This window comes from Podarcis cretensis (assembly GCF_951804945.1).
Source record: "Podarcis cretensis genome assembly, chromosome: 8".
Taxonomy (NCBI): domain Eukaryota; kingdom Metazoa; phylum Chordata; class Lepidosauria; order Squamata; family Lacertidae; genus Podarcis; species Podarcis cretensis.
Window position 1 is genome coordinate 10,270,467 of NC_137177.1, and position 22,223 is coordinate 10,292,689.

General features: G+C 46.9%; 1 protein-coding gene and 1 long non-coding RNA gene across 3 annotated transcripts in view; one reads left to right on the top strand and one right to left on the bottom strand.

Annotated features, from left to right (window-relative positions):
* Positions 1 to 376: 376 nt before the first annotated feature.
* LOC307221437 lies at positions 377 to 2,615 on the bottom strand. The gene is made up of 2 exons (XR_013841411.1): positions 2,482 to 2,615; positions 377 to 1,307 (listed from the first exon to the last, which is right to left on the bottom strand). It is a non-coding gene; the product is annotated as an uncharacterized lncRNA (long non-coding RNA).
* Positions 2,616 to 20,438: 17,823 nt separating this feature from the next.
* The window catches only part of BCAM (basal cell adhesion molecule (Lutheran blood group)), a 62,244-nt gene continuing 60,459 nt past the window's right edge, over positions 20,439 to 22,223 (top strand). For both annotated transcript variants that reach the window (XM_079985502.1, XM_079985503.1), the window contains exon 1: positions 20,439 to 20,595. In XM_079985502.1, the coding sequence (XP_079841628.1) occupies positions 20,520 to 20,595 (76 nt within the window). In that variant the 5' untranslated portion in view covers positions 20,439 to 20,519. The remainder of the gene's footprint in view (positions 20,596 to 22,223) is intronic.

The window sequence follows — 22,223 nt, forward strand, 5'->3', positions numbered from 1 at the left end:
ATTCTGGACCCTATTGTTCCAGGACCAATCAGACTGCTGCATTCTGAATCCTATTCAACTCAGTACATAACACCAAGACGAAGGAATGAGGGCATACCTATAGTGTCATTTAATGCAGAGATTAACAGACCCTCCAAGTCTCCTGTTTTCCAGGGACAGTCCCCGATGTACAGAAGCCGCCCTAGTTTCTGATTTGATCCTGGAATGTCCCGCTTTTCCTTAGGACGTCCCCTTTTCATCGGAGAAATGTCGGATGGGGCGTCTCTATTTTCATCAGAGAAATGTTGGAGGGTCAGCTTCCCGTGCCTCCATTGTAGCCTGGGACCCTGGAACACTTGGGATACTGGGACACTCCCTCCTCCTAACGTCATTTCTCTCACTCAGTCACAGACCACACGTTGCTTTCAACGTCTCACGCACTCAAAACATTCACTGGAGTGTCCCCACACGCACATTCAGAAAAAAACCCATGCACCTCCCCCAATCCCCTTTTTTTTACCACAAAACCAAACCACAACCGGCAGTGCTTCACAGCTTCGACCGGGGCCCAGCAGACCCTTTACTGCTTTTTCTGGGCAAAACCAAAACCAGTGGCACTTCTTCTACCCTGCTGGCGGAGCTGATCAAACTCTCTTTGCTCCCACCTAACCCTGTGGAGCTTACCTTTGTCCTCGAGGTACCTTCTTTCGGCCGTTGCTTTTTCTCCGGTTCTTGCAGTGTGTCCACTCAGGAACGGGTGGCAATTCCTCCCACGAACTTGGCAGGATGTGCACTGGAACTGCTGACACAAACCGAGCTGTTCACCACAGGGACGCCTTGAACCCACATCCCTTATCCTCAGGGAATCTGTTTTTCCCGGCCAATCGCACCAAGAAATGTAGCCTTATGAGGCTTTGCCCTCGGGTGGGAAAAATATTGCGCCTGGGAAAGGGAAGTGGGAGTCAACAGACACTCAAGGAATAGTTTCGGAGAAAAAGGTTTTATTTCTACCATCCATGAACTGGTAGAAGGAGCACGTGTGATAAGTCACAAAAAGCATGCACGGAGTTCACAATCATGTGCACAAGCATATATACCCCTTTCCAGTTCCCTCCTCCTTTCTCCTCCCTCAGGAGTCCTCTGAGCATGAACAGAAAGCTGTCTTGGGACTATTGGACTCTTCCCAGGAAAGGAGTTTCAGTGTGTTCAGATATGTTTCAATCTCTTGTTCTGGCATGGTTCCCGGACAGAAAGTAAATTGCAATGTGGTTCTTTAGCAAGGCCTGGAGGCATGAGAAAGGCCTGGGAAACAATGGACTGTTCTCTACCTTTGTTACAGTGAGGCATCTAATCATAGCCTGCATTTTTATTGAGGCTTGATCAGGGCCTGTATTTTAAAATGAGCTTAAAGATCTTCAAATGTTTCATGCCAGGCAGAAGAGCAGCTGCCTAAGAACCTTGGCAATGTTTTTCCTCCTAGACAAGGGGGCCCCCTGATTTATAGCAGAAAACAATTCTCAAAGTAAAAAGGGAATTACAGGCTGACAGCCAAGGTTACACTGACCCTACATATTACAGAAGATAAAAAAGCAGAGAAAAACATAATTAAGAGTGGGTAAATAGTAAAATAAAACCATGTGCCTCCCATTAAACTTGAGCCATATTTTCCTAAGGTTCAAAGGTCAAGAGCAATGGAAAAGCATCTAGCTGGCAGAAAGGAAGAGAGTATTTTGGGAAGTCTTTTTCTAAAGTTGTTTCTTTCTTAAACTGAGATCCTTTTAAGATTTCTTTTCCTTTTAAAAAGCTATCTATGTTATGTATTAAATATATTGGCTTAAATGTAATTATGCAAAGGAATTAGAAGCTAAGAAATGTTAAATCCTTATGCTAGATTCTTATTTCATATAGTTGGAAGAGATCACAGGGGCCATCAGCCACCAGCCTAGCCCCCCCTGCCAAGCAGGAAACATCATTAGAGCATACATATGGTTGTCAAGCTTTTGTTTAGAGACCTCCAAAGGAAGGAGATCTTTCAATGATGATCCTTGACATCTGTTTAAGATAAAAATTTAAGATTAACCATTTGTTTTGGAGGGCAATAGGGCGAGGTGAGCTGGTAATTAAGGTTCCTTGTTGAGACACATGTAAGATATATGACTACTTATTTGTCATTTATAGATAGAAGAATATATAGCTTTTTGTTTCCCATAAAAGGACAAGAGGAAATGGGTGTATCTTTTGTGATTGGTTCTAGCAAACAGCCAATAGGAATTTCAACCAGGCTGATTGGACAGAGGCAGCCACAGGAGGAGCAAGGGGGCTGGATTAAGGAAATATAAGTGCTGGCCAGAATGGCAGGAGGCCAGGCCAGAGCTTGGTAACCATATACCACTGTGCCTCATATTTATTTGTCTGACAAATAAATTATTATTTTAATTTCTCTATTGCTGCGTTGAATATTTCATTCCAGCTAAGCGTTAACCACAAGCAGGGTGCTACAACAGCAGAGCGGAATGTTTCTGATGCTTAGCTGCTGAGAAAATGATTTTGAAAAGCTTTGAGAAGCTTTGAGCCTGCTTTGGGGGGGGGGGGTGACTTCGGGCCTAGGTGAGGTCACCTGTCCTCACCTTCCTTCACCATCAATTCTCCGTTGGCCATATGACATTCTCCTCCAAATTATGGCCTTCCTGCACTTTCCCCTCTCTCGATCCGGGAGCTGCAGATACCAGGAATGTTCTGGAAAGGAGAGGGTGTCGCCACATTCACACCATGCCTTGAAAGCACTGCAATGCTGCTTTAAACACTTGTGGCTTCTCCCCGCCCCCAAGTATTCTGGGAGCTGCAGTTTGCGAAGGGCGCTGAGAGTTGTTTTAGGAGATGCCTTCCCTCCTCTCAGAACTACAGTTCCCAGAATTCCCAGGGGAAGGGACTGGTTGTTAAAGCACTCTGGAAATCGTAGCAACCCATATTCTGCAACCCATACATGCAGTCACAGCGACCAAAGCTCTTAGTCATGGGTAAGCAAACTAGGGCCCGGGGGCTGGATCCGGCCCAACCGTGCCTAAATCCGGCCGGTGGACGGTCTGGGAATCAATGTTTTTTTGATCTGAGTTCAAATTCCGCCACTCAGCCTTGGGCCAGTCACAGCCTCTCTTCCTCCCAGGATTGTTTTGAGTATAAATCAGGGAGGCGTAACCACGTATACAAGCTTTTTGGAGAAAAGGTGGAATAGAAATTGTAATTAAACATTTTCACAGCAGTAATCTTTATCACATCACAGTGAAAGAGGCCGGTACTGTTGTTTTTATCAGCAAACCTATTTATTTTGAAGACGTAGGATCCAAGGCTGAGTGGATTGGTCTTAAGGCTGCCTAGAGAGTATGTAGGTCTGGTGAAATTTGAACCGGGGACTCCCAGGCTTGCCCTTTTAGGAATTATGCGGTGCCAGCTTTCAGATAAATTAATGCTTTGCACGCAGGCGTTGAATAGGAATGTCCAGAACCTTTCACCAACAAAGTCCCGGGATCCAGTTCTCAAACAAGGCAAAAACATCGCCCGTGTGCAAATTTTCTTCAGTTCAGCGCACTGCTGACCTGTGGTAATCTCCTGCTGGAGATAAAGATCCCTTTATGGCCAGTTAACACGCTGCAGTGAAGCATGTATGTTTCTGGAAGTCTAGCCATCTGACCTACAAGCCTTGCCCCTCCCTCCTCCATCTTAGCTGTGCGAAGGCTGCCTGTGGTTACTCAATTGTTAGTGAAAGACTCATAGTTGACTTAAGCCAGTTTATCAGTGAAGGTGAGCCATAACCACATTATAGCCTCAGGTATACAAAGGATCAGCAACAGTCATTCCCTAAAGCAGCGGTTCCCAAACAAAAGAAAGCCAAATATTTTATTTTTACGGTCCCCAATCCTTTTCTATTTCCCCAGACCACTTGAAAATAGCCAAGGGTCTCTTGGCGGACCACTTAGCGGCTTCCCCCATCTGTCGTAGCATCTGTAATGCGCTGTGCTACATGCCGTGCGATTTTTAATCGCACTTCTATCGCTTCCTTCGTTTCTTGTACTGGGCTTTTGCCTGCGTTAAAGCCTGCATTCTGCAGGGCTCAAATTGCAACGCAGTAAAATGCAACGTCATAAATAAAAGGAGCAAAGAAGTACAATTAAAAAACCTATATAAATATTTCACTTGGATATGCCACAGACCACCAGGATCATGAGTAGGCAAACTAGGGCCCGGGGGCCAGATCCGGCCCAATCGCCTTCTAAATCCGGCCTGCGGACAGTCTGGAAATCAGTGTGTTTTTACATGAGTAGAATGTGTCCTTTTATTTAAAATGCATCTCTGGGTTGTTTGTGGGGCTTGCCTGGTGTTTTTACATGAGTAGAATGTGTCCTTTTATTTAAAATGTAAAGGTAAAGGTAAAGGTACCCCTGCCCGTACGGGCCAGTCTTGACAGACTCTGGGGTTGTGCGCCCATCTCACTCAAGAGGCCAGGGGCCAGCGCTGTCCGGAGACACTTCTGGGTCACGTGGCCAGCGTGACATCGCTGCTCTGGCGAGCCAGAGCCGCACACGGAAACGCCGTTTACCTTCCCGCTGGTAAGCGGTCCCTATTTATCTACTTGCACCCGGAGGTGCTTTCGAACTGCTAGGTTGGCAGGCGCTGGGACCGAGCAGCGGGAGCGCACCCCGCCGCAGGGATTCGAACCGCCGACCTTTCGATCGGCAAGTCCTAGGCGCTGAGGCTTTAACCCACAGCGCCACCTGCGTCCCATTTAAAATGTATCTCTGGGTTATTTGTGGGGCATAGGAATTCGTTCATATTTTTTTCTAAAGTATAGTCCGCGCCCCCCCCCCCCACAAGGTCTGAGGGACAGTGGACTGGCCCCCGGCAGAAAAAAAATTGCTGACCCCTGACCATAGCTGTCAACATTTCCCTTTTTTAAAAGGAAATTCCCTTATTCCGAATAGGATTCCTCACAATAAAAGGGAAAAGTTGACAGCTATGCCCCTGACATGGATGAAGTCCACAGACCACTGGGGGTCCCCAGACCGCAGCTGGGAAAGCTCCTGGACTTCCAATCACAAAAGGAAAAGTTGAGGAAGCAGCGGCTTGTGGGCAGCCTTTGCGGAGGCTGGATAGAATCCCATCACCATTGACTCCATGGGCGGGGAACCTTAGTAGAAGTGGGGCACCAGGTATCTCCGTCTGGACTTTGGAATTATCCCCAGGCCACACCTCCTCTTGCTAAGCCACGCCCCTCACAGGTCCTGCCTTGCACCCTGAATGTCTTTGCCTGAACGCAGTGCATCCTTGATTCAGCGGTGCGTGCATGTGTGTCTGTTTTTAAACTATTTTACCATACGCAGGAAAATTTTCTATTCCTTGCTCTGTCCGCTTTTGCGGGTAGCCCTGCCCGTCATTAGAATGCGGCCCCTGGAAGCTTCCTTAGTAAGGAATTTGGCCCTTGGGCTGATAAGACCCATCCCTTCTCAAAACGGGTCTCATAGCTGCCAACCAGATGATGCTGATGTGTACATCAGCTACCCAGGTGATCTTCCATACAAGTGGAATCAGGGCACTACTATTCCTATTATTTTAATTTATTACACCCCCTTCACCCTACGGTCCCAGGGAGAGTTGCAACCATTAAAAAACAAACAGTTTAAAGCCACTTGCAACCTTCCAATGTGTTTGCATTGTGCCAGGATCAAACATGAGTTCGGGTTATTCTTTTAAACGATGGATAAATTTGGAACCAATTGCATATGTTTATCTATGCAAACACAATTTTCATCTACAACAATAAAAATGATTAGCAGCCCCCTTTACAATCACAAAAATTGGGTGGGTTCTAAAAATGTACATCTCACTGGGTCAAATGTCAGGGTTTTGTCTCACAACTCGTCCTCTTAAACATCATCATAAACAGAAACATCCACCCTCTCTTCAAGGTGCTCAGGGCAGCGTCCGCAGAACTCCTTCCTTTGTCCTCCCAATAACCTTGGAAGATAGGTGAGCCCGAGAGATAACCTAAACAAACCAGGGCTTAGTGTTATGTCCAGAGGCAGACAGCGATTGGTTCAAAGTAACCTTGGCGGCTGTAGAATCGTGAACGCCAATGCCTTTCTTCATTTTATTCAGATGGTTTCCATTCTGTCCTTTTGCAGGAACCACAGGGCAGTTTGCAACAAGGCAAATCCATAAAGATAACACAGCCCTTCAGAAATACAGCACAGTGCCAGGTAAACAAAAAACAAAATATTGAATTGCAATTCCTAACAGCGGCAGCAGCAGCAAGCAGGTCCCCTTGGTTCCCAAACAGGGATCTGATTTCTAGATATCATGTCAGAAATATATGAAAGTAAACAGATTGTTGTTGTTGTTGTTTAGTCCTTTAGTTGTGTCCGACTCTTTGTGACCCCATGGAGCAGAGCACGCCAGGCACTCCTGTCTTCCACTGCCTCCCGCAGTTTGGTCAACCAACACTTATATGAATGGTAGAACGCACCTTGTAACATAAAGGTAAAGGTAAAGGGACCCCTGACCATTAGGTCCAGTCATAGCCGACTCTGGGATTGTGGCGCTCATCTCGCTTTATTGGCCGAGGGAGCCGGCATACAGCTTCCAGGTCATGTGGCAGCATGACTAAGCCGCTCCTGGCGAACCAGAGCAGCCCACGGAAACAGCGTCTACCTTCCTGCCGGAGTGGTACCTATTTATCTACTTGCACTTTGACGTGCTTTCGAGCTGCTAGGTTGGCACGAGCAGGGACAGAACAACGGGAGCTCACCCCGTCGCCGACCTTCAAACCGCCGACCTTCTGATCGGCAAATCCTAGGCTCTGTGGTTTAACCCACAGCGCCACCCGCGTCCCAACCTTGTAACATAAAATGTGTTAAACCCAATACACAACAGCTGCAGTTCACAGATCCAACCCTCTTCCCTATGAACTCTGGGAATCATAGTCCTGTGAGGGGTTCTCCTGGCCATTTTTGGCACCCCGGACAAACTACAGTTCCCAAGATTCTTTGGCGAGAAACCACGAGTGTTTAAAGACGCTGCTTTAAATGTGTCACCATGCGGATGTGTCGGGCGTTAAGTCGGAGGGGAGAGTTTGAGCAGGAGGCCTGTCTCACATCCCTGGAGACACCGGTCTTAGCCGAAACCAGGACTCCCTCCTTATCCCCCCCCCCCCGACAGGAGAGCGACCTTTATCCAAAGGTTGTGGGGGCCGCAGTGTTGCTTCATTCCAGTGGAACATTACTGGAATGTGCAAAATGCAGGCTCTGCTTCCCTGCTGACTGGGAAAGCGAGGGGGCAAGCTCCGGCGTGCTAGTGGCAAAGAGAGGTCACAGCCTAGAGATGGACAGACCTCCTGGCTTCTGTTCCTACATCAAGATAACAGGTTTTCAAAGTTTCTACCTTCAGGGATCCTTTGTCCAAGGAGCCCATGAGTGCCTGTCAAGGAGCAGCACTGCAGAGGATTGTGGGTCAGATTCTAGAGTGTGTTGCTCACTCGGTTTATACAGCACTAAGCAGTGTAAACTGCTCTGCCTCAGCAAACCCTCCAACATTTCTCCAATGAAAATAGGGATGTCCTATTCCATACCCTCCAAAGTTTCTCCAAGAGTCTCCTCCAGCACCATAATTCAAAAGCATCAATTATTCAGCTATCAACCTTCCTTATGGTCCAGCTCTCACTTCCATACATCACTACTAGGAAAACCATAGCTTTAATTATACAGACTTTTGTCGGCAAGGTGATGTCTCTGCTTTTTAAGATGCTGTCTAGGTTTGTCATTGCTTTTCTCCCAAGAAGTAGGCGACTTTTAATTTCGTGGCTGCTGTCACCATCTGCAGTGATCAGGGAGCCCAAGAAAGTAAAATCTCTCACTGCCTCCATTTCTTCCCCTTCTATTTGCCAGGAGGTGATGGGACCAGAGGCCATGATCTTCGTTTTTTTGATGTTGAGCTTCAGAACATATTTTGCGCTCTCCTCTTTCACCCTCATTAAAAGGTTCTTTAATTCCTCCTCACTTTCAATAGGGGAGTCCTATTCCATACCCTCCAACGTTTCTCCAATCAAAATAGGGACGTCCTAAGGAAAAGCGGGATATTCCGGCATCATATAAGAAACCGGCATGGCTTCTGTAAATCCAGGACTGTCCCTGGAAAATAGGGGCACTAGGAGGGTCTGTGCTCAGTATTGCCCCTCATGCCTCCGGAATCCATCAGAAACGCACTCAAAGTGGGCCATTGCGGTCAAACTATAATCCGGGAAAGCCTGCCTGCCACGCCTGGTCTTATCGTCAAAAGATCCCTTGATGCGTTTCTGGTGAACTGCAGGGACAACCCTCCCCTCCCACAAAATATGGCGTCAAAACCCAAAGCTCTTCTCATGCAGAAATGTCTATCTGCCCTTGAAACGCCTATGCCCTATTCTGGGCGGATGGCAACACTTTAAAATCACACTCGGCGTTCAAAACAATATATCCAACAACTACAACAGAGGCCGCAGCTACTGATAAAACACAGCCTTTAAATAAAACATCGACTACTTAGCGAGGTAGAAGCCTGCCAAGATTACAAAATGTCTTCCCTGGCCAGCAAAAGGCAGCCGGGGCGGGGGGAGGTCTAGAGCCTTGGCTGGTGACTTGGTTTTATGGGGAGCGACATTTTGAGGACACATTAATTGCGTTAAGACCCCCAAATTTCCTGAAAGGGTCTAAGGGGTTCCTCATCCCTACCTATATCTGCCTCACCCCCTTTTCACAACTCCTAGTTGGGCAAAACGCCATAGCTCAGTGCAAGAGCATCTGCTTTCCACACAGAAAAGCCCCAGGTTTTAATCCAGATATCTCTAGGTAGGGCTGGGGGCATTGCTTGCGCGGAGCCCTGGAAAGCTGCTTCCAGCCAGGGCAGGCCATACTAAGGTAGATGGAGCACAGGTCTGACTGGGTTCACCCTTTTTTCTCTCTGAGCCTGTATTGCTCAGTGAAGGAATCTTGGTATTTTTTATATATATAAGACACAACCTTGATGGCAGCAAGTGAGGAGGAATTAAAGAACCTTTTACTGAAGGTGAAAGAGGAGAGCGCAAAATATGGTCTGAAGCTCAACATCAACAAAGCTAAGATCATGGCCGCTGGTCCCATCATCTCCTGGCAAATAGAAGAGGAAGAAATGGAGGCAGTGAGAGATTTTACTTTCTTGGGCTCCATGATCACTGCAGATGGTGACAGCAGTCACGAAATTAACTGACGCCTGCTTCTTGGGAGAAAAGCAATGACAAACCTAGACAGCATCTTAAAAAGCAGAGACATCACCTTGCCGACAAAGGTCCGTATAGTAAAAGCTATGGTTTTCCCAGTAGTGATGTTTGGAAGTGAGAGCTGGACCATAAAGAAGGCTGATCGCCGAAGAATTGATGCTTTTGAATTATGGTGCTGGAGGAGACTCTTGAGAGTCCCATGGACTGCAAGAAGATCAAACCTATCCATTCTGAAGGAAATCAGCCCTGAGTGCTCACTGGAAGGACAGATCCTGAACCTGAGGCTCAAATACTTTGACCACCTCATGAGAAGATAAGACTCCCTGGAAAAGACCCTGATGTTGGGAAAGATGGAGGGCACAAGGAGAAGGGGACGGCAGAGGACGAGATGGTTGGACAGTGTTCTCGAAGCTACCAGCATGAGTTTGACCTAAACTGCGGGAGGCAGTGGAAGACAGGAGTGCCTGGCGTGCTCTGGTCCATGGGGTCACAAAGAGTCGGACACGACTAAATGACTAAACAACAACAACAAAATTAAATTATTATTTGTCATTAGTATGACAGAACACGGACCTGAATCCTAGGATTTTGCCACACCCCAGCGCTTATTTGCAACCAGCCTTCCTCTTTCTGGCCTTCTGAAATGTCAAAGGTTTGTAAATTTCCTTCCATAGGAAAGGGGATTTCACAGCAAAGTGCACTAAAACCACCAAACAGCCACAAGAAAGAGGGGAGCGCTTGCAGTCTCCTCGCCGCAGGCCAACAGCAACACACACCAAATCGCCCTTCTAATAAAAGGGTCTGGCAGTCATAGAATCATAGACTTGTAGAGTTGAAAGGGGACCAAGGGTCAAATAGTCCAACCCCTGCAGTACAGGAGCATGAGACTATTATTATTATTATTAAAAATATTTTTATTTGATTTTATACATATATGTATAAAGAAATTTCTTTGAATCTCGAGGCTTCCCACCATCCCCTCCCTGGGTCCTATTGTCGAAAATTTCAACTGCATATTATTTCATAATCTCTATTTTGCATCTTTCCATATTGCCCATAGTGTATGTTACGTTACAAGAGTCATTAAAATCCTGCTGATGTTTCCATCTGCTTACAGTGGTCTCCAAAATAAATTATAAATCCCCCCCCTCCCATTTTTTCCCTTAAAGTCTTTGTCGTCTGGTTCCTGAGCTTTCCAGTCAGTTTTGCCATTTCAGCATACAGTGGTACCTCGGGTTACATGCGCTTCAGGTTACATATGCTTCAGGTTACAGACTCCGCTAACCCAGAAATAGTGCTTCAGGTTAACAACTTTGCTTCAGGATGAGAACAGAAATCATGCTCCGGTGGCAGCAGGAAGCCTCATTAGCTTCAGGTTAAGAACAGTTTCAGGTTAAGAACAGACCTCCAGAACGAATTAAGTACTTAACCCGAGGTGCCACTGTAGTCCAATAGCTTGGTTTGCCATTCCTCTCTGATAGGGACTCTTTCATGTTTCCATCTCTGGGCTGCTAAAATCCGTGTGGCTGCTGTTGCATACATAAAGAGTATTTTTTGCTCCGTATAGTTAAAGCTATGGTTTTCCCCGTAGCGATGTATGGAAGTGAGACCTGGACCATAAAGAAGGCGGATCGCCAAAGAATTGATGCTTTTGAATTATGGTGCTGGATGAGATTCTTGAGAGTCCCATGGACTGCAAGAAGACCAAACCTATCTATTCTGAAGGAAATCAGCCCTGAGTGCTCACTGGAAGGACCGATCCTGAAGCTGAGGCTCCAATACTTTGGCCACCTCATGAGAAGAGAAGACTCCCTGGAAAAGACCCTGATGTTGGGAAAGATGGAGGGCACAAGGAGAAGGGGACGACAGAGGACGAGATGGTTGGACAGTGTTCTCGAAGCTACCAGCATGAGTTTGACCAAAAGTGGGAGGCAGTGGAAGACAGGAGTGCCTGGCGTGCTCTGGTCCATGGGGTCACAAAGAGTCGGACACAACTAAACGACTAAACAACAACAACATTTTCTGCTCCTTTGGGATTTTGGAACCTAGGAGCATAAGACTCTTAATCTCAGGGTCATGGGTCTGAGCCCCACGTTAAGCAAAGGATTCCTGCAAAGGATTCCTTCTTAGTCCCTCCCAACACTACAATTCTATGATTCTACAGCAAAGAGAGGCTCCTTCTTATGGTGGGAGATTCGGAACTTTGTACAAGTTCTTCTCCTCAATGCGACAGGCTGAGGCAGACAAGTGTGAGCAGATACGTGGTGGTCTTGTAGTAAAGTTAAAGCTTACTAGGAAACGATATATAATGAATTGAAAAGGATGTTCAAAATAACTTTTGTAAAAAACAAACAAACCCAGAATCTTTTCTTTGGGGAATTATAGGGACAGAATTACCTGTCGGCAGCAAGAACGCTACTCGCCCCAAAGTGGAAAGAAGCAGAAGTCCCAGCAACGGATACAAAGGATACAAAAACTTATGGAATGTGCAGAAATGGCGAAACTTATCGTAAGAATAAGAAGTCAAGATAACAAACTTTTTATAAAAGAGTGGAAATGGTTTGTTGGATATTTACGGATAAATTGCAAACAGATAAAAACATTGGCAGGATTACTGTAATAACCTGCAGTTTCATAAGAGTGTATATTTAAAGTAGATAATTAAATGAGCAACTTAAATGAATTTGGTTATGCAGAAGATATTAAAAAACAAATTTAAGGAACCGCAGGAAGAGGGGGAAGGAAGTCAAACTTTGAAATGTTAAATTGATTGTAAAACTAACGAAATGTATAAACTTGAAAAGTATAAATAAACACTTAAAATAAAAAAGTGTGAGCAGATAGAAATCCTTTAAATCAGCTCATTTTGGAGGCGCGAGTTACAAGAACAGAAAGCCTAGCTTTCTTGAAATGGGCAAAATTAGAACGCCACCTGCTTGCTGTTTCCTAAGAAGTTAAAGGAAATCCCCCTCCCCTTTTGTTACAATGCTTTTCAATACTGAGGGAAATTTCCCTTTTATCATTAAAAAGGAAGAATGGAAACAGAAACATTTGGGCAGCAGTCAAGGTTAGCACCCTTTGAGCGAACACTTACCCACAGCCAGAAAAGATATCAAAGGATTCTCTCATCACATCTGCATGTGCTGGTTTGTGTTATAGATGCCCATAGAGAAATGATTGCTGTAATTTAAATGGAAATTGGGGGGAAAAATACAGCTCAATATTGTGGTAGGAACTGTGACCCAGTGACTTGGCAGGCTTACTGTTGATGGGAGTTCATAGAATTGTAGAGTTGGGGGGTCCCCATGGGTTTTCTAGTCCAAACCCCTGCAGTGGGTAAGACCTTGACCAGGGGTAGGCAACCTAAGGCCCAGGGGCCGGATCCGGCCCAATCGCCTTCTCAATCTGGCCCGCAGACAGACCTGGAATCAATGTGTTTTTACATGAGTAGAATGTGTCCTTTTATTTAAAATGTGCCTCTGGGTTATTTGTGGGGCCTGCCTGGTGTTTTTACATGAGTAGAATGTATGCTTTTATTTAAAATGGATCTCTGGGTTATTTGAGGAGCATAGGAATTCGTTTATTTATTTATTTTCAAAATATAGTCCGGCTCCCCACAAGGTCTGAGGGATGGTGGACCAGCCCACGGCTGAAAAGGGTTGCTGACTCCTGACCTTGACAAAAGCTGAGTCCTTGCTGGCATCATGCATTCGCAACACTAGAATTCTGCTTTAAATGGCTCCCTCCCCCTGGGAGTTATAGTTTGTCAAGGGTGCTGGGAGTTGTTAGGAGACCCCTGTTCCCCTCCCAGAGCTACAATTCGCCGAGCGGTTTAACAAGCAATCCCTCTTCACAGGGAACTCTGGTAACTGTAGCTCTGCATGGAGAACAGGGTTCTCCTCACAACACTCTGCACCCTTGACAAACTGCAGCTCCCAGAATCCTTTGGGGGAAGTCTGTCTGTTGGCATCAGTCTCGAGAAACAATGGAGTGTGCTTCCAGGGGTGAAGTCAAGCCACCGTGTTAGCAACACTGAAGTGCAGAGCTGTCAACGTTTCCCTTTTTTAAAAGGGAAATTCCCTTATTCCAAATAGGATTCCTCACGAGAAAAGGGAAAAGTTGACAGCTATGACTGAAGTGACCTCCCCGGGGCACAAGCCTGGGTAGCGTGTAACAAACTACAGTTCCCAGAATACTCTGGGGGAGGCCGTTTAAAGTGGCATCGCAGCGCTTTGAAAGCATGGTGTGGAGTTGACTGCCTGGCCTCCAACTTAAAGCCTTTGTGAGTCTCCTCCGGCTTTGAGATGGGAGACGAAGATTGGCTTGCGGCCAAAACATGATCGGATCTCTGATGTTGTTTCACTTCAAAGCAGTTCTCCAGTTTGGATCCGAATGAGGGAAGAATCTGTTTCACCCTCCTCTGCCTGCTGTCTTCCTGGTGCAAATGCAATGGAATAAATACTGCGAATTGCCCCCTCCTCCCCACCTGGGAAGAGAAAATACAGGCATGAGAGACCGTGCAGGGAATTCCCAGGTCCGCAGCCCAGTTTGTTTACCCAACCTTCTTTTTTTTCCTGTTTTGCCTGGCTAGCCTTGAGCTGGTCCTATCTGCTTGGGACAGCTGGGCTGTCCGTTTGCCGTAGGATTCATCCGGACCGCAATTAAACAGCTGCTGACCCAGGTTAGCCAGATAGCAAAGGGTAGGAGAGATTTCCGACCTTGCAGCAGAGCCCAGCGGCTTGCTGGGATACCCGGGCCAGAAGGGGGCAAGGCCGTGTGGGGGTGCAAAGGAGTTTTTACAGCAGGGGGATGTGAAAAAAGGAATATCCTGCATGCCAGTAATAGAACTAATTCCTCAAACGTGAGGCATTGAAACAGCGCCCCCACCGCCTTAGGCCCCATCTGTGAATTGCATTTAAAGAAGTATCATGGCACCTTAAACAGCCATGGCGTCCCCCATTGAATCTTGGGAGTTGCAGTTTGTTCAGGGTGAAATGCAGGAGTCTTTTTGACCCCAGTTCCCTTCACAGAGTTGCAGTTCTCAAGAGTGGTTCAACAAACAACCTCTCTTCCCAGGGAACTCTGGGAAATGGGGTCTCCTAACAACCCCCGGATACCTTTAACATACTACAATACCCAGGATTCTTTGGGAGAAGGCATGCCTGCTTAGAGTGGTGTAATAATGCTTTATTTTAACAGTGCAGATGGGTTGGCTAAAACTGAAATGAATTCCCTCCTCCCTCAGAATTCTCTAAACGCTAATGCTCAGTATCGCCCTAGCATTCTCTGATTAATCAAATATTTCCAGAAGGTTTGATGCTGGCCGTAAATATACCGATAACCCAGTTTAATTATTTGGTACACAATATCTGACATGCAATGCTGTCTGGCATTATTTCGTCGCTGACATGCAATGGTGTTTCCTGCTTTTAGCCTTTTGAAATTTTCGGTTGGACGGCACCTGCCATAATGAAAACAATGAAGATATATACGAACAAGTCTAAGGTGCTCAGGTTTCAAATGCTGTGAGGAAAAGCAACATTGACATTTGGGATTTCTGTTTCCAAATGTTGTGTCTGATGTTGTTTGGCCAAATTTTGTGAAGGCGTTTTGGCTTAACCACTGAATGGCGCAGCAAAGTTAAGCCTCCAGATGCATGGAGGACGTGTCCCAGAGAAGATAAATAAGGGATGCTGAAGAGGTGCCCAGCCCAGCCCAGCCCAAAACATTTTGGTACCTGAGGCTGTCTGAGGCAGAACAGCAAATGTCCAGGGCCATTTTGACCCCTGAGGCAGCAAATCCAGCAAGCACCTCTCCCTGGCAGTAAAAATACAATAGCAATGTATTAAATCACTACCATTTTCTCATAACATCCAACCTCAGGTGCCTGGAAACAGAAGCCTCTAACTAATGGTAGATAGAGCCAGCCAACCCTGGATTCTCTGAGAGACTATGGGGAGTTTCTCAAGGAGAAAATTAGTAATAATGCATAAGCTTCCGTGAGAGAAAGAAAAAAAAAAATCATACTGATTGCCGACTTCTTTCTGCAAGAGGCGATGCAAGAAAGTTTTGGAAAACGGTCCGTATGAGCTATGTGCCATAGAATCTTCTGCAACGTTTCCTTCCGTGGCAAGGCATGGCTCCATAGGAACAATTTTGTTTACATTTTCATACGTGGATTTATATGTAAATATTTTTCTATGTACATATATGTATATGACAAAAGAGCCTTGTGGAATTTTAACAAACGTATTATGGCATCGGCTTTTTGTGGACTTCATCAGACACTGTGGTTCTGAAAGTTTGCAAAAAGCTGATGCCTTAATTAATGTAGTCGCTCTTCCAAGAGCCTTTGTAGTTCTGGCCTTCTGGTAATTTAGATGTATAAATGCAAATTTAGAATTTAGATGTCACAACTAATCTTCCGTCCAAATCACCCCAGATAAACACTTCAATTAATTTGTGCCGCATCCCAAATCACCCTCTCTAATCAGTTACCCTTTCATTCATTTCTCCCTAATTAACTTCCCCAAAGACCCTGCTCAAAATCAGTTCAGTTCCCCTTCATTTATTCCCTTCATTATCCCAAATCATCTCTAGATAAAGCCATCTGAAATTAATTTATTGCGCCCAAATTAATATCTTGCTCAGCAATCCAGAACACTGCCAATTCGATTCCTCCTGAATTCACTGCCAACCCAGAATCGCTTGGGGAACTCAGGAAAATATTTGGGGGTCTCTGCCCTATATGCCCCCCATAGCAACATCTGTGTGCTCAAAAGTTCACTGGGAAGGGTTCTCTAAGGATACGATGTTTGAAAACGGCTCCTTTAGAAGGTGGGGGTCAGTGGTGAGGTCGGGATTGTGAATTATGTGGGGAGCCAATGGTGGAATTGGTGACTGATGATAATCTGCAGGGAGGTTTTGGAGCCTGGAGTCAGCACTATGGAGAGTGGAGGGCTGGAATTAAGTAGTAATAATCAATAGCGCTTCTGAGCACATGCAGAGTGTCTTTTGCAGCCCTGAGAGACCAGGGCATGCGCCAACACATCTGAGAACGCAGAAGGCTTGTTTCTTGGAAGAGGGCTGCTTATTTTCTCATTTTGCAGCTTTGTTAATTTTAGATCTAGTAAAGTAAATAAAGGGGAAATACTCTTAGTCTTACAACATACTTGAAAGTGACACAAGGATGAACATTATCATTAAACCTATTATTCCGAAACATTGCAAACCTGCCCCCCCTTATTTTTTCCACGAGCCTATTAGGTTGATCTATAAGTATTCTTTTGCAATAAGTTAATTTAATCATTATAGACCAGCTTCTCCCCCTTTCACATATAGCAGGAGATACACTGGAGAGATGCTTGTTTTCAAAACCAAAAAGTGCCCAAGTCTTCCAGCAGACTGTATCTCTAAACCCAGATGTGTGAGAGTTGTTTTTCCCCTTCTTCCTCCAATTAATAATTTTACTCCGTATATTTCCTCTCTCACTTAGCCAACATAATTGGGGAGATTCCAAAAGGGGGGGGGGGAGTTGCTGTTCATGTTCTTGGTCAGAGTCCTTCAAGGTCCCTGATGCTATTTAACATCTACATGAAACGACTGGGAGAGGCTGCCCAGGAATTTGAGGTCGGGCGGCAGGAGCAGGCTGGTAACACCTGAACTCTACCTCTACCATCAGAGTCCAGGAAGGCTGCGGAGATCCTAAAAGGGCCGGATGGGGACTCACAAGCCAAGACGTAGGCTGTGTACACATAAAGCACATGACTTAAAAAGAGCCCTGATACATCAGGCCAGTGGCCCATCTAGTCCAGCACTGAATTTTTAGCACCACACTGAAATTTGAGAGCCCCAAGTCCACCGCTGCCATCATGTCTAGCAGATTCCCCCCAAAGAATCCTAGGAACTGTAGTTTAAGGGTGCTGAGAATTGTAGTTCCGTGAGGGGCAAACTACAGTTCCCATGATTTTTTTTTTTTGGGGGGGGGGAACCATGTGCTTTGAATATGCTTTAGATGTTGGGTGTGTACATAGCCTTTCTTCTTCTTTGGCGATTACTTGTAGCTGAGTAAGATTGTCTTCCATAAACACAGTTTTAACAATGAGTCCAGAAGTGACTGTGGAGGCCAATTCTGGATCCACACGTCCTTCCACAGTGGGGACATTGGTTTCCAGGCAGGAGTTGATCACGGTGTGGATTTGCCAAGCGTGCCTTCCTCTTAGCACGTTTCTCCCTTGCGTCCTGAGTTCGAGTGTCTTCAAAGCCCATGACACCTTTAGTAAAGGCTGTTCTCCAACTGGAGCGCTCACAGGCCAGTGTTTCCCAGTTGTCGGTATTTATACTACAGTACATTTTTTTAGATTTGCCTTGAGACAGTCTTTGAACCTCTTTTGTTGACCACTTTCCATTTTTAAGTTCGGAATAGTTTATTTTTAAGTATTACGCTTTCCATTTTTAAGTTCTGAATAGAGTAGTTGCTTTGGAAGACGATCATCAGGCATCCACACAACATGACCAGTCCAACGAAGTTGATGTTGAAGAATCATTGCTTCAACACTGGTGATCTTTGCTTCTTCCAGGACACTGATATTAGTTCGCCTTAATCTAGCGGACAATGCAGAAGGGATATCTGTTGAGGAGCAGGAGAGAGATTTTAGGATTAGGCATGCAGCTGGTTCTAGACAGGACCACACAGTCATCTTCTGGAAGAGTTCAGGCTTGCAGGCTGGAGCAACTCTCGGGACATCCCGGTTGCAGCTATGTCTAGGAGCAGGGCCGGATTTAGGTTTGATGAGGCCCTCAGCTACTGAAGCTAATGGGGCCCTTTATATGTCCAGCTGTCCTTTGCCGATAACAAATTGTCGCTGTTTTTCGTCTTGAATATATGCTAGTTTATGGACCTAATAGGTATTCAACGCCATTTGCACATAACAAAATATGTATTTTATCAAAGTAATTGTTGAACTGAAATACAATTAAGAAAAAGTACAGTGGTACCTCGGGTTACATATGCTTCAGGTTACATACGCTTCAGGTTACAGACTCTGCTAACCCAGAAATAGTGCTTCAGGTTAAGAACTTTGCTTCAGGATGAGAAATTGTGCTCTGGCGGTGCGGCAACAGCAGGAGGCCCCATTAGCTAAAGTGGTGCTTCAGGTTAAGAACAGTTTCAGGTTAAGTACGGACCTCCGGAACGAATTAAGTACTTAACCTGTGGTACCACTTGTATATTAATAGTGAAATACAGGCGGGGCCCATTACCTACATCATAGGAGCCTACACAACACAAAACACTGTTGCTGTATGTAGGTTTCATTTGTTTTTTTATCTTATATTTTGGAAATGTACATCCAGGGTTTTTTTTCCTTTAATTTTTTTGGGGCCCCCAAGAGAGTGGGGCCCTAAGCTATAGCGTGTTTAGCTTATACGTAAATCCGGCAGTGTCTAGGAGTGAATTTGCACAGCACTGGTTAACATGCCTGCTCAGTTGTACCCTTTTACTGAAACAAGCAACTCCAGCCTCTGCCGCTCGTGCCTTGATCGCATCCAGATTAGATTACTACATCGCATTTGCGTGGGGACGGTCTCTGAAAAGTTTCCACAAACCTCAGCCAGAGAACTGACTGTGGTTTGCGAAACTTCTGTTCAATTTGCATTGGCTTCAGTGCTCAGTTTGAAGTGCTGCTATGAAGCTCTAAAACTGTCTGGGACCAGGCGATTTGACGGGGCCCCCTCTTCCGCCAGCCTGAACCTGCTCACCCCTTGCATGCGAAATCTGAGACTTTGATCCAGGCCGAGATTGTTCCTCAGGGCCTTCTTGGTTGTGGTGCCCGGAGCATGGAACTCAAGCTTGACTGGCTTTCCTCCCTTCATGGCTTCCCAGCCACCTGTAAAAAATGAGCCAAGTTCTTGGTCTGAGCTGAGTTTTCTTCTTCCTCTTGCCACGAATGCATTTTAGACAGTCTTTCAATTTTATTCCATTTTACTTTTGGATGCGATTGGAGGTTTTTTACTTGACTGCTTCTTATGTGAACTGCTTTGAGCACAGATGTATTTATGGAAACTCCGGTATATAAATAAATTGCGGCTATTATTACCATGACCATTGCTTTGCTACAATTCTACAGTATATTTCACTATTTGGGGTTGCTGCTGTTGTTTAATTCCAAACTGCCTTGGAGACCCATTTGAGCAAAAAGAAAAAGAGGAGGTAAAAATACTTAGATAGGTAAATAGGCTGTATAAAGCAATATTAATTTCTGGAGCGCAGCACCCTGCCCCCAAGAATCTTTGGCACCTGAAAGACTAGATTTATTGTCATAAGATTCCATGTGTTTTATTACAGCACACAAAGCATCAGCTTGAGTGACAGCTTTATGCATCAAGAAAAGAACGACACTCTGCACTTGCTCAGAGGTCCTCTCTTCTTATTTCTAGGTCTCAATCTCGGTGCTTAAAAGTGGATAGGCAAGGGGAAGTATAACCTCATTTGTATTTTAAGGGGATATGATATTGTTGTTATATTGTAATGTAACTATAGGAGCAGGAATTGATAAATTGACAGCTGATGGATAACGGGAAGTAAAAAATAATACAAATTAAAAAATAATTGCAAATTGTATATACGGACTGAAATGTGAGTTGAGATAAATATGGAATATTTACGCAAACGGGAAAACTAGGGACGCATCTAGGAGGAGGAAACCATTCTGGGAATTTTTTATTAAATTTGATTTAATTTGGCAATGGTCTGTTAAAAAACTGGAAAACTAAGAAATATTATTTGGCAAAAAGAGAGAGGCTCCGGGCCTGAAATCCGGGTCCAACGAAGCCCTGCGCAAAGGAGGACTGAGTCCCAACACCTCGCTTTTTAGAAACCAAGCCCCGAGGGAGAGGGGCGGGCGTAGGTGGGGGAGCGGATCTCGGCGCGGAAAAGCGGGACGGCGGAGTGACGGCAACCCCCTTTACCTGGGAGTAAGCTCCGTTGAATTCCACAGAGCTTACTTCCGAGGAGAGGGGGCTCGGATCGCGCGCCGAGCTGGCGACCGTCTCCCCTGCGGCCTCCGCCGGCTGGGGAGCCGCTCGCTCGCTCGCTCGCTCTCCCGCAGACCCGGGGGGCGCGGCTGGGGCTGGCGCTGAGCCGCTGGGGGCGGGTCGGGGGCGGGCCGTCTCGCCGGGCCGGAGGGGGCGAGCTGGCGGCGGCGGCTGGGGTGCCGGAGTCGGTGGCTGCAGCTCCTCTCGGACGCACCAAAGGCGTACCATGGGCTCCGCTGGATCCCCGCCTGCGCTCCTTCTGCGCGCCCTCGTGCTGGGGCTCTTTCTGCTCGCCTGCTCAGGTAAGGGGCTCGGGGAAGACCCCCGATCGCGGCGGCGAAGGCTGCTTCCTTTGCCAGCCGGGAATGGAAAGGGAAAGCGGGAGCCCGGGCGCGCGCGCCCCGGGGTGAGAAGAAAGAAAGAGACCGAGCGCAGCCGCCGGGAAGGGCAGCGCAGCTCGCCCGGGATCTCCCTGCGCTTTCGGCCACCCCCTTTCCCCAAAACACCTCTTTGCCCACCGAGGAAGCTTCCCCGGTCTTAATTCCTCCCCCTCCGCGGGTTTAAGCGTCGGATCCACCTGCTCTTCTCCGCAAGTCCCTCCCTTCCCAAGTTTCTGGCAACTTTTACGCGTCCGCGGGAGGAAGGATTTGGTGGCGAAGAGAGGTGGGGGGGGGTCGCCTTGCACCTGCGATCTGCCCCCCTCCCCCCGTTTTTGGAAGCAGCCAGCCTGCCACCTCGCCCCGCAGAAAGGTCTCTTTTCTTTCTCCGTGCGTGGCGTTTTGTGGCAGATGATCCTTCTTTTCTACCCGATCCCTTTTAGCCAACCACCTTTCGGGACCAGGAAAGGCGCCATGCGTTCTCTTCTCCAATCCCAGGGAAGAGAGAGCCCCAAATGAATGGGGCGGGGTGGTGGGGTTGGCGGCGGCCAGGTTCAGTTCTAGGGGAGGTGGAGAGAACGGGGGGGGGGTGGACCTAGTAGATCAGGGTGGGGTGCAGGGACTGGGAATAGTTCTCTGTGTTACTGGATAGGTATCTCTTCTTTGCAAGGAATTCAGCTTAGTAGTTGGAAAAGTCTGGGGTTGGGGTGTAAGCGTCTCCTAATGGGGACGAGTCAAAGACCCCATCTTTGCCTTCTCCATCCTCCCCTCTGACACCGCCCGCATTCTGCACCGCCTCTCCAATTAATATGCCACAGAGCCCCTTGGCAAGATCTAGGGTCTCCCTTGGGGTCACCGCAACATAAAGCGTGTGACCCCCCTTCTTTCTCCTCTCCCCCACCCAACTCTCTGCGCTTCCACCCAGTGGCGTAGCGTGGGTTGTCAGCACCCGGGGAAAGGCAAGTAATTTGCCCCCCCTAACCCATGGATTTGCGCCCCCTAACCCGTGGATTTGCACCCCCTAACCCTAACCCCCAGATGTTGCGCCCGGTGCGGCCGGCCCCCCCTGCACCCCCCACGCTACGCCACTGCTTCCACCTTCCCAGGACTGCTGCTGTTCCCTGCTCCCCCCCACCCCACTCATATCCTCCCCATCCTCTCTTGGCACCGATCCTCGTTTCCTGGCACTCTTTCTTGCTCAGCAGTGACTTGACCGTTCTTAAGTGACTCATGGGCAGGGTGAGGTGATTTGGAACGTAATTAAGGGAGGAAAAATAATGTGCGAGTTCCTTACCCCCCCCCCCCCGTCAAATACAGAAGAGGAACTGTGGAGAAGGGTGCCATCCTGGACTCAGTCGCACCTCTTTTCGTCCACACACACACACACACACACACACACCAGATGGTGATATTTTATTCCAGGCTAATTTAACCTGGAATAAATCCTGAAGCCCGGTTCTGTGCACATTCTTGCTCGCTTGTTGTAGGAAGCTTGCATTTAAAAATCCCACCCTGAAAACCTCAGCCATCTGGATTATGAAAGGTGTTTAGTC